This window comes from Lepus europaeus, chromosome 10, assembly GCF_033115175.1.
Source record: "Lepus europaeus isolate LE1 chromosome 10, mLepTim1.pri, whole genome shotgun sequence".
Lineage (NCBI taxonomy): Eukaryota > Metazoa > Chordata > Mammalia > Lagomorpha > Leporidae > Lepus > Lepus europaeus.
Window position 1 is genome coordinate 78,157,404 of NC_084836.1, and position 11,592 is coordinate 78,168,995.

The 11,592-nt window shown below is 49.3% G+C and overlaps 1 protein-coding gene across 1 annotated transcript in view; it reads left to right on the top strand.

Annotated features, from left to right (window-relative positions):
- Window positions 1–10,773, top strand: part of NAPB (NSF attachment protein beta) — a 41,923-nt gene extending 31,150 nt beyond the window's left edge. The window contains exons 6-11 of the mRNA XM_062203786.1: window positions 573–628; window positions 759–843; window positions 3,916–4,020; window positions 5,747–5,815; window positions 6,196–6,246; window positions 7,734–10,773. Of these exons, the coding sequence (XP_062059770.1) occupies window positions 573–628; window positions 759–843; window positions 3,916–4,020; window positions 5,747–5,815; window positions 6,196–6,246; window positions 7,734–7,844 (477 nt within the window). The 3' untranslated portion in view covers window positions 7,845–10,773. The remainder of the gene's footprint in view (window positions 1–572; window positions 629–758; window positions 844–3,915; window positions 4,021–5,746; window positions 5,816–6,195; window positions 6,247–7,733) is intronic.
- The last annotated feature ends 819 nt before the right edge of the window (window positions 10,774–11,592 follow it).

Genomic DNA, 11,592 nt, shown 5'->3' on the forward strand with positions numbered 1-11,592 from the left:
CATGTTGGATTAAAGGGAGCACCCTCGTCCTAGCTGACACTTCAGGCATGAGTGAGGGCCGTCTGTGCTGCTGTAGTGAGCTCTAGACCTGAGATGTCAGAAGGCTTCATCTCTCTATAGAACAAACCTGTGTAGCTGTTGTGGGTTTGGCAGTAGTGGGGACCCTGGGTTTTGGGTGCCGGCTGCCCTTTGTGGTTATTTAGGAAATGTGGCCAACAGAGTTCTGCCATCCTCAGTTTGTCTCTTCCCATGTCATCCGTCAGGACCTGTCATTGCCGTTCTGGCTTATGGGAAGTGGGGAAGGCTGGAAAATCCAGGTCTGGAAGTGGTCCCAGCTTGTCTGTTTCCATCCCTGGGGGGAGGAGGAAGAACAGGTTTTGATGAACAGCAGGTGTCTGTCACCAGGAGTCTTCTGGAGCTGCATGCATTCTTGTTTTCCTGAGTAACAATGGGCTGCATCGTGAAGGGTTTCTTGTTGTTGAGGGTTTATTTGTATAAGAGAAATGCTTATGCAAAAGTAGCTTTTAAATGCAACACTGAATTGTTCATGAATCACATGTATGTGTTTTCAGGCTATCGCACATTATGAGCAGTCTGCTGACTATTACAAAGGAGAAGAGTCCAATAGGCAAGTGTTATTTTTCTTCATGTCATTGTGCCCCGAGTTGGTGTTGGTGTCGGTGTCAGTGCGGGTGTGTGTCCTGGGCCCTCGCTGTTCCCTGGGCTGTCATTGACTCTGCTCTGGTTCTTGGTTTCAGCTCAGCTAACAAGTGTCTGCTGAAGGTGGCGGCGTACGCAGCGCAGCTGGAGCAGTACCAGAAGGCCATCGAGATTTACGAGCAGGTGAGGGTGCTGTCACTGCCTCAAACAGAAGCGGCTACGAGTGATTTTTGGAAGCATTTTTTGAATTGGGACATAATTCACAAGTCATGTATTTCATCGTTTTAATGAATATAATTCAGTGATTTTTTAGTATACTCAGAAGAATATGCAAACATCACCACTACCTAATACTAGAAGATTTTCATCACCCCCATGAGAAACCCAACCCCCCCCCCCCCCCCCGCCATTCCCCTATCTACTATACATGTGCCTGTCCCTGAACCTTCAGTACGTGTGGGCATATGCCTGGGGATGGAATTGCCATCCGTGGGATCCACCTGTGCTTGATTCTTCTAGAAGCTTCCATACTGGTTTCCGCAGTGGCTGCACCACTTTACCCCCCCCCCCCCCATTAATGCTTAAGGGCTCCCGTTTCTCCTCATTCCCACCAGCACACATTTTGTTAAGTGACGGCCACTCCAGTGAGTGTGTCATTGCCCTAGCGGTCAGTGAGGTGGAGTGTCTCCTCATGTGTATACTGGCCATCTGTGTGTCTCCTTTTGGAGAATTGTCTGTCCTAGTCATTTTGGCAGTTTTTAGTTGTATTTTTTAGTGTTGAGTTTTAGGAGTTCTTTATATATACTTTAGATATGAATCTCTCATCAGATCATTGATTTGCAGCCACAGCACAGCCACATTGACAGAACACATGGCACATGTCACGAGAGATCATGTTCTGGGCATGAAACAAGCCTCAAAAAATTGATGGTGGAATCAAAGTAGAACTCAACAACAGGAAGATTATAGGACAGTCTCCCAACACTTGGAGATCAGTGAAAATCTAAACAACCCACTATCATGAAGTCTCAAGGACTATCAATAAGCACAGTGAAGTGAATTAAAAAAAACACAACAGGATAATCTTGAGACACAAAGTGGCACTAAAAGGTTAATTGCTCTAAAGGTGCACACACAAGAAAGAGGAAATCACTGAGTTACGCTGCAACCTCACGTACCCAAAAGAGCAAAATAAATGGAAAAGAAAGCAGAAGGCAGGAAATAGTAGAGAAAATAGAAATCAGTGGAAATGAGAACAGAAAAATCATGGAATTTAAAACCAAGCATCTAGAGAATAATTACAACAGTCCCTTACAAGCTCCCCACACCCCCCCCAAAAAAAAAGCAGTGAAGGGAATAACTTAATCTGAGGCCGGACTTACGTTGTCACCAAAATCAGAAGGGTATCTAAAGACCAGTGGCCCTTAGCAATAGGGAAGCTCAATCCTCAACAGAATGTCACCAAAGCAATTCTGGCAACATAAAGAAAGGATCAGAGCCCATGGCTGAGCAGTACAGTGTTCGTCTTGCTCAAGCAGAGATCTGGCCCTGGGAGGGAATCCCGAAACCCTTGGCAAACTCCACCTGGAAGAATGCCTTTGTTTCCCTGGGGGCTTGAGAACCATGGGCAGGTGGAGAATGTCAGCTGTGAGAATGCTCAGCCACAGCCGGGTAAGTTCATGACACCAGGTTCAGTTGCACGCTCTCAGCTGGCAGTAATCTTTGCGTAGTTTCGTCACGGATGCTGGCAGGAGCAGGCCGGAAGTTCGCACCGTCTGCAGACAGTTGTGGGAGAGGAACATTCTGAGAACTCCCCCGGACCCTGCCCCTAGGAGCCCCCAGCTGGTTCCCTCCTTACTGTTACCTGCCTTTTCACAGATGTTGATGTAAAATAACGGGCTTTGAGCTGCACTTAGCAGAAGGAACGGGAGAAAATACGAGGGGACTTGCAAAATAGAAGTAAAAGAAGTTTATTTATTAGAGTGCAGAAAAAGTTGGAAATGCATGCAGTTTTGTCATAATACGCATTTTCCATGAACTTTTTGCAGTATCTTTGTATGTCTACTTCCTCTTCCTTTCTTTTTTCTTTTTTAAATTTCCATTTATTTATTTATTTGAAAGTCACACAAACATCCACTGATTGACTCCTCAAATGCCCACAACAGCTGAGGTTGAGCCAGGCCAAAGATAGAACTAAAGAATCAATCTGGTCGGCGCTGCAGCTCACTAGGCTAATCCTCCACCTGCGGCGCCGGGACACCAGGTTCTAGTCCCGGTCAGGGCACCGGATTCTGTCCTGGTTGCTCCTTTTCCTGTCCAGCTCTCTGCTTTGGCCTGAGAGTGCAGTGGAGGATGGCCTAGGTCCTTGGGCCCTGCATGGGGAGACTCCCCCATGGAGACTCTCCCACATGGGAGACCAGGAGAAGCACCTGGCTCCTGGCTTCGGATCAGCATGGTGCGCCGGCCGCAGCGGCCATTGGTGGGGTGAACCAACAGAAAAGGAAGACCTTTCTCTTTGTCTCTCTCTCACTGTCCACTCTGCCTGTCCAAAAAAAAAAAAAAAAAAAAAAAAAATCAATCTGTGTCTTGCACATAGATAACAAGGACCCTGCTACTTCAGCCATTACCTGCTGCCTACTGGGGTGCGTGCTGGTAGGAAGCTGGAATGGGAAATGTGGGAACTGGAACACACAAACCTCAGTGTAGGATGTGGGCATCCCTAGTGGCTTCTTAAACTTGTACCAAACTCTCGTCCCACCAGTGTTGTGGTCCTGTGAGGTAAACTGCCACCTGTGACACTGGCATACCATATGAGCTCTGGTTCCAGTCCTGGCTGCTCCACTTCCAATCCAACTCGCTGCTGATGTGCCTGGGAAAGCAGTAGAAAATGGTCCAAGTGTTTTGAGGTTGCTATCCTCATGGGAGACCCAAATGCTGTTTGAGATTCATAGCTTTGGCCTGGCCAAGTCCTGGCCATTGTCGGAGCCATTTGGGGAGTGAATCAGCATATGTGAGACCTCCCTCTGTCTTTCCTTCTCTGTTTGTAACTCTGCCTTTCAAATAAATAAATCTTAAAAACAAAAAAGCCACCTGCTCCTCTCAGCTACTCATGTATCTGATATTTCTTGTCTAGTAAACTTCTCTATGAGTATGATAGTTGGGTTAAAAGAATGTCTTTCATTGCTAAACTAACGTAAGGTTTATAGGCTGGGGATAGTTTTGAACCTTTTAAATGTAGCTCTGCTCTCTGGCTAGGTTGGGGCGAACACCATGGATAACCCTTTGCTGAAGTACAGTGCAAAGGATTACTTCTTCAAAGCAGCCCTCTGTCACTTCATAGTAGACGAGCTGAATGCCAAGGTAAGGCGGACGCCAGTGCCCATGCTCTGCTGGATTCTGTCATTCTTCATGGCGCTTCGTTTCTGTGGTAGTAGGAAGACTAAACTGAGGACAGCAGAAATCATAATTCTGTGATACGTGTCCCAGCTGCAGAAGCTGTGCCTGGGAAGTTCCCTGGTAGCCACCTGTCCTTCCGTGGCTTTGCTGTAAGGAAATTAGGGAGTCAAGGGGGACACAAGCAAAGTGGAGTCGTGTCCTCTCTGATAGAACTCGGGAACGGAGCTGGGGAGCGCGGCACAGCCTCCGTGCCGTCCGTGCGTGCATCAGCAGAATTAGAGCCCCTGAGAGAAGATGCTCCTGCCTCAGCTCACCCGTGATCTGAATGTGGTCTACAAACGTGCTTCAACAAGGCTGTGGAAAATGAGCTAAAAGGGGAGTTCATCTTGGTGTAGAAAATCCTGAAAATAAAGAGTGTGGGTGTCGTGGCACAGTGGGTTAAGTCACTGCCTGGGGCCCCCACATGCCAGAACGGAGTACTGGTTTGAATCCCGGCTCTTCCACTTGTTTGTTTTCTTTTTTTGTTGTCTCAATTTATTTTTATTTATTTGAATGGCAGAGTTACAGAGGGAGAAGGATGGAGAGACCTGTCCTCTCGGTTACTTCCCAATTGACTGCAATGGCCAGGGCTGGGCCGGGTGGAAGCCGGGAGCCTGGAACTCCATCCAGGTCTCCCATGTGGGTGGCAGGCGCCCAGATACTTGAGCCACCTTCCACTGCTGTCCTAGGCACAACACCACTTCTTCTTTTTTTTTTTTTTTTGACAGGCAGAGTGGACAGTGAGAGACAGAGAGAAAGGTCTTCCTTTTTCCGTTGGTTCACCCTTGAATGGCCGCTGCAGCCAGCGCACTGCACTGATCCGAAGCCAGGAGCCAGGTGCTTCTCCTGGTCTCCCATGCGGGTGCAGGGCCCAAGCACTTGGGCCATCCTCTACTGCACTCCCAGGCCATAGCAGAGAGCTGGACAGGAAGAGGAGCAACTGGGATAGAATCTGGTGCCCCAACCAGGACTAGAACCTGGGGTGCCGGCGCTGTAGGCGGAGGTTTAGCCTATTGAGCCGTGGTGCCAGCCACAACACCACTTCTGATCCAGCTTCCTGCTAATGCATCCTGGGAGGCTTGCTTGGGCCCCTGCCACCTCCTTGGGAAACCGGGGTGAAGTTCCAGGCTGCTGGCTTCTGCCTGGCCTGCACCTGGCTGTGGCAGGCATTTGAGGAGCACAGCAGAGTGTCAAGCTTGCTCTCTCTGACCGAAAGAAATCTTGAAATCCAGGGGTAGTTTTTTCATAATACACATTTCCATGAACTTGTTGAAGAGTTGGTGAGTGCATGAATTTCGGATTTTTTGCACCAAGATAAACTTACCTTGTAGTTTGATTTTCCATGAACTTTTGGAAGTATTCTGAGCATCTCCATTGCGTGGATGAACACAGGCTCCTGGTCTGTGAGCTTTTAACAGTGAGATTTTGTTCAGTGTCTTCTCTCTAGCAGTTAGGAATACTGGTTTAGAAACTTATTTTTACTTGAACTTGAAAATTAAAAATTAAAGAGTTCCTGTGTTGATTTTGTTGTTCACAGCGTACTGTTTAGACACTAAAAAGTTCAGATAAGTCTTACTGATGTTAACAGACTGGTGAGTGCTTTGTTTCCTAGTTCTAAGTCTGACATTGACGAGGCATTCTTCTCTCGCAGCTTGCTCTTGAGAAGTATGAGGAAATGTTTCCAGCATTTACTGATTCAAGAGAGTGTAAATTATTGAAAGTAAGTAACATTGGAACTTTAAAGAAAAAGGCTTTTGCCATTGTGGGACAACTCCTAAGTGGGATTGGCAGAAAAGGAAGCAGATGCAGGGCGCTGGTACTCTGTTGCGTTTGTGTTATAGGTGTAAAATGCCGTCGTGTTGGGCCTGTAGGTGTTGTGTTCTGAAACGGGCAATTTGGAAATATTAGTACAAAGCTAGATCCTGACTTAGAGTAGTTCTTGACTTATCTTGGAATATTTCCCATGTGTGTGAGTGATTTAGTGACATCAGCCAGTGTGGTACTAATGTTTAAAGTATCCATTCAGTTGTGAGACAGCGTCATCTCACCAAACTGTTTTTTTTGTTTGTTTTTTTTTTTTAAATATTTTTATGCTGCCAGAAACTTCTAGAAGCTCATGAAGAACAGAACAGTGAGGCCTACACTGAAGCGGTGAGTTACACCTTTGGGATTAAGTTACAGAAAGTTCTTTTACCTTTTCATTTACTTGAACATTATTTCAGCATGCTTAAGTAGTCTTTGTTATATTCCCCAAAATCAGCTCCAGTAGCCATGGTGACACACAGTGCTGTCTCTTGAGTTAGACTCGGAACTAATTCAGCTGCACAGCTACTTCTGCACTCACATGCTGTTAGAACTTGCTAATTTAATTTTAAATCTGGGGGGCCAGCATGGTGGCATAGCGGGTAAAGCTGCTGCCTGCAGTGCCAGCATCCCATATGGGTGTTGTTCGAGTCCTGGCTGCTCCACTTCTGATCCAGTTCTCTGCTATGGCCTGGGAAAGCAGCAGAAGATGGCCCAAGTCCTTGGGCCCCTGCACCCACGTGGGAGACCTGGAAGAAGCTCTTGGCTCCTGGGTTCGGATTGCAGCTCCAGCCATTGTAGCCAACTGAGGAGTGTACCAGTGCATAGAAGACCTTGCTCTCTCTCTCTCTCTCTAACTCTTTCAAGTAAATAAATAAATCTTTAAAGTCTAGTCCATAAATAAGTGTAAAGCAAAATTAGTTGAAATACTATTTAAAGTGTAAAAGGCAATTAGTGAGAGTTTAACGTTTATGGCATAAAATAAGTGGAAGATTGTTTTCTTTACACTTTTTTTCTGTTTTTATCTTTTGCCATCTCAGGTTGAGAATCGAGCTGATCTCTCTGTGGCTTTTGTTCATATGTTGCTCATGTCCCTGAAGTGACAGTGGGAAGTTTTCCTATTTAGCTTTAACTCATGCCCTTTTCATTCTGTTGTCATTTTATTCTTTGGTAATGCAGCAAAATGCATCGTAATTCTGTAGTTACTTTTTTCCTGCTGAGTGATTATTGGTTTTCTGCATACCTTTTTTTTTTTTTTTAAATCTTATTTATCTACTTAAAAGTCAGAGTTACAGAGAGGCCTTCTATCCACTAGTTCATGCCCGAAATGTCCACAGTGGCCAGAGCTGAGCTGATCTGAAACCAGGAGTCAGGAGCTTCTTCCAGGTCTCCCCTGTGGGTGCAGGGGCCTGTCTTCTACTGCTTTCCCAGGCCAAAGCAGAGAGCTGGATCAGAAGTGTAGCAGCCGGGATTTGAACTGGTTCCCATATGGGATGCCGGCACTGCAGGTGGCGGCCTTACCTGCTATCCCACAGTGCTGGTCCCCCGCATTCCTTGCTAATTCTTACCCAGCATCCAGTTTCTTGTGACATTAAATGCACTCTTCCAATCACAGTGGGAATTTTTGCGTACATGTTTGCACACAGAGCAATATAGAAAGCAGAGGAGCTTGACATAGGTACCATCCCGACAGTCACAGCCTAGGAAAAACCATGTGCGATGAAGAAACTGTAGAGTGGGAGGAGTGACTGAATCCTAGCCCGGCCTGGGGTGCTGCAGTGTGGGTTCGAGTGTATTTCCACAGCCTAATTCCTGTTCCTCTCCCCTTAAACTAGGTCAAGGAGTTTGACTCCATATCTCGCTTGGATCAGTGGCTGACCACCATGCTGCTTCGGATCAAAAAGTCCATCCAAGGCGATGGAGAAGGAGATGGCGACCTAAAGTGAAATGTCTGTACCTTTGTGGCATGCAGCTAAATCCTTTTTAGTTTTGTCTTAGGGCCAAGTGATCTTTATGGGACGCCCATTTAATGGCTTCATCTTGTTGCCTGTGAGCCCCACGATCCGTGTCTGTCGGAGCTCGCCTGTCTGTTGCTGTGAAGTGGATGAAGGGGAGGCTCCTGGTGGGCTTGTGCGTACGACTCACTGCGCCGTGCGTAGCAGCCCACCCAGAGCTCTCTGCAAAGGCTTCAGACTGACTCCCGTTCCATCTGCAGTGTTGCTACGTCCATGTCCTCCTCTGGGACTCGAGCACGCACACCAGTTCCAACACACACTTGGCAGATTGTTTAAACATTGGCATCTGGCTGTATTGTATCAATGTGAATGTTTAGTTTAGGACAGTTACTAGGAATGCGTTAGCAACCTCGCTAGAAGCCCTGCATATTTTTTTATACTGTGATGATTTTGATGGATCTGGTGACAGGTCTCTTTGCTTTTGTGTTATTTTGTGGGCTGATGTGTGGGTGGTGAAAAGTTAGAACAGCTGGGATCTGTTGGCATCTTGGGTGGAAGGAGGCGCTTCCTGGCAGTGCTCTCCTGGTGTGCAGGTGGGTATGGGGCAGGCTTGATTGATCTGTGGTGTCACACAAACATAGGTGATATAGGGAAATGCAGTTTTTCCTTTCTATGGCAGTAGTTGCCACCTTCGTTGGGGTGGAAATCCATTTATTAAACTGCGCTGAAAGTGTTTTGGTCAGCACACCCTGTCCCTGGCTTAAGCACTCTCTCGTGCTGAGTCAGCATTGTGGACATCCTGGCCAAGGCTGGCCAGGGCAGCACAGTCAGAATGAAGCATTGAAGTGCTGGGTTACTGTCATAGAACGCGACAAGTCATGGGGGTAAGCCTGGTGTGGGTTTGCCTGGGTGGGCAGGCACCCCAGCTTGGCTCTCAGGGGACTTGAGTTTTCTCTTAGCTGATGGAATGCCTTTAGCTCACACGTTTGAACTCCATGCTGATCATTTTGATTTACCTGATAGAGGTGTGCTCTCTCGATGGACAGACTTGGTGTTACTATTTTACATGCCAGTGTGGTACTGCAGGTATAGTCTTGTTTCCTGAAGTCACTCTGCATCGGTATGCTCAGGTAGATTGTGTGTGGCATGCACGGACACAGCCCGCGGTTCCTTCTCAGTCAGGCTGCTGTCGAAGCCTCCCAAGCTGTCCAGGACTGAGCCACGTGGGAGCTCGGCTGCTGTTGGTCAGGCTTTCCTGGGCAGAAGCAGAGTGAGTGCGCACAGGTGGAGGGCTGGGCGAGGGCTGGAGGGTGGGTGAGTGGCTCAGTGTAGGGTGAGAGAAGGTGGCAGGGACGGAGCTGGAAGGACCCCTTGGAGGCCCCGCTGCGCGGGTTCTACCTTTGTGGGGGTCCTGGGAGCAGGAAGCCGAGTGTTCAGTAGAGGAGTGGGCCCTGGGGCCTGCTGAGGGGTCCATTCTTCTCCAGCACGCTGGAGTTGTTCAGGAAGAAGTGGCGGTCGCAGGGGGTAGAATTTGGAACGGGGCCTGGTTGGTTCTTCTTCAACCCCTGCCTGTTAGAATACTCTTGTGAAAACGCGATCAAGAGAAACGGGTTCCTGTTGCTGACCCTCATGTGCCGCGCGGCCAGCCAGATGCACTCTGTGACAGTGATGAGGCCCCTCCATCCGGAGAGCACTGACCCTGCCAGCCGCTGCACTCGTTTCAGCCCCAGTGACCACTCCACACAGTTTTCCTGTAGGGCACTTCTGGTTCCCTTTCATCGTGATTGCCCAACTGCTTCCTGTGGGAAGAGGGCACATGGTCTTGTAAAATCCCTTGCACCATTTCGCTGTGTCAGTCAGCACGTCACCTGCGGGCAGTGCAGTAACTGCTGGGACCAGGACCTTGGCCAAGGTCTTTGTTTTCAGCGTTGCACTGTGTGGAGTTTGAAGATGATGAGCTGGGAAGGGCGCCCCTGGAGGGCTCCAGCTGGCCAGGGTTGAACTAGAATAGAAACATAAGCATCAGGAAAGCAGAGCTGGACTCACGGTCGTAGAATAACAAGCAGGCACAAGCAGGGGAGGTGAGTATCACGGGACATGCTCGTGGTGGGCGCCCAAGCTCATGTTGCTCTCTGCACCCTTGAAGGAAGATGAGGCCCTTGAAGGAAGACTGATTTCCTTAAATCAGTACCTGGTAGGAACCCAGCAACCTGCTTAGGGCAGCTGCAGCCATTCAGGAAGGTGCGCCTCGCCAGGCCTGCTCAGGAGACTGCGGCCTCACTGGGAACCCTGCGGCCCACGGAAAGAACACAGTAATGATGCTGGGTAAGGGAGACCTGCCGGAAGGTAGAATGAGAATGAGGAGAAAGCCCCGTAACTGTGCACATGCTCCGTTCCTCTCGTGTCTCGTGGATGCGGGCAGCACCAGGATTCCAGATGCCTGGGAGTCTCCCATGTGGTTGGTGAGCGAAACAAAACAGGCACTCGCGTTACAGTCCCGCGAGCCAGCAGACCTGGGCTCTGTTCTTACAGGAAAGCTTTGCTTTTCGTGGCAACACTTTCATAGCTTGTGTGAGTTCCCTTTTTAATTTAATGGTTTGAAAACAGTGTTTTTGCACACTTGTGGCTCTGTGTGGTGGTGTCGCCATAACCAACGCCTGTGCAGCGGCCGTGTGCACTCCCTGTTCCCTGTGGCATTGCGCATCTACAGCGTGCAGACCCACACCTCCGTGACTTCCCTCCGAGGGCCTGGCGGTGCTGCGTGCCCCCACGACCTGCCTGTGCCGTGGGCGCCGTGGCCAGGGACAGGCGTCCTGCCTGGGCAGGGAATTGTCTTACAAACGCTGACCATGTAACAATACGTCTACCTTAGCAGAAAGATTGTTTTCTGTGAACCTGTACAGTCAATAAAGTGGAAAAGATGTATACCATTTGCACTGGTCTCTGCCGGGCGTGCCACGGCGACGGTGGCTGCCTCTACATCGGGTGGTCTGTTCCGTCTGACGCAGCGCACCTTGGCATCCTCTGGGCTCTATGAACCCCCAGTCGTTTGCTGGGCATTGGGGCAGGTGCTCCGCTATGTGTGCATGGTGACCACCTGCCCAGCCCACTCCCGGCCCTTGTGTCCATTGGGCTGTAGGGTCACTTGCAGAGGAGTGGCTGCCAGGAGACTCCTGTGGTGGGGAGTGAGGCACCTCAAAGCCTGAAGCCTGATACTCGCCCCTCTCCCGGGAAGTGCTGCTCAGCCATGTGGCCAGCGTCTACGAAGACAGCGGTGCCTTTGGGAAGGGGTGAAGGCCACTGATGCTCTGGGGAGGAGAGAAGTGTAGGCCGGTCTGGCCTAGAGCACTGGTCTTGTCCTCACGTGTCGTCCAAGGACAACTGAAAGTCACAGGAAATAAACCCAAGCAGGAATGGCAGCACAGCCAGGCAAAGGCAGGACCTGGGAGTGCTTGCTCATTCCAGGTCAGGTCACTTGCAAGACTCACCCAGTCTGTTTCCTGACATAAAAGCCTGGTTTTCTCACCCATGGTAAAGAGTTCAGTGCAGGCTGCCAAGGGTAAATGGGTTGGCGCTGTGGCGTACATGTGCGTGCAGTGCTGGCATCTCATGTGGGCACCAGTTTGAGTCCAGTTTTGGTTCCGGCTCCTTGCTGATGGCCTGGGAAAGCAGTAAAAGATGGCATAAGTGCTTGGGCCCCTGTACCTGCGTGGGAGACCCAGAAGCAGCTCCTGATTGG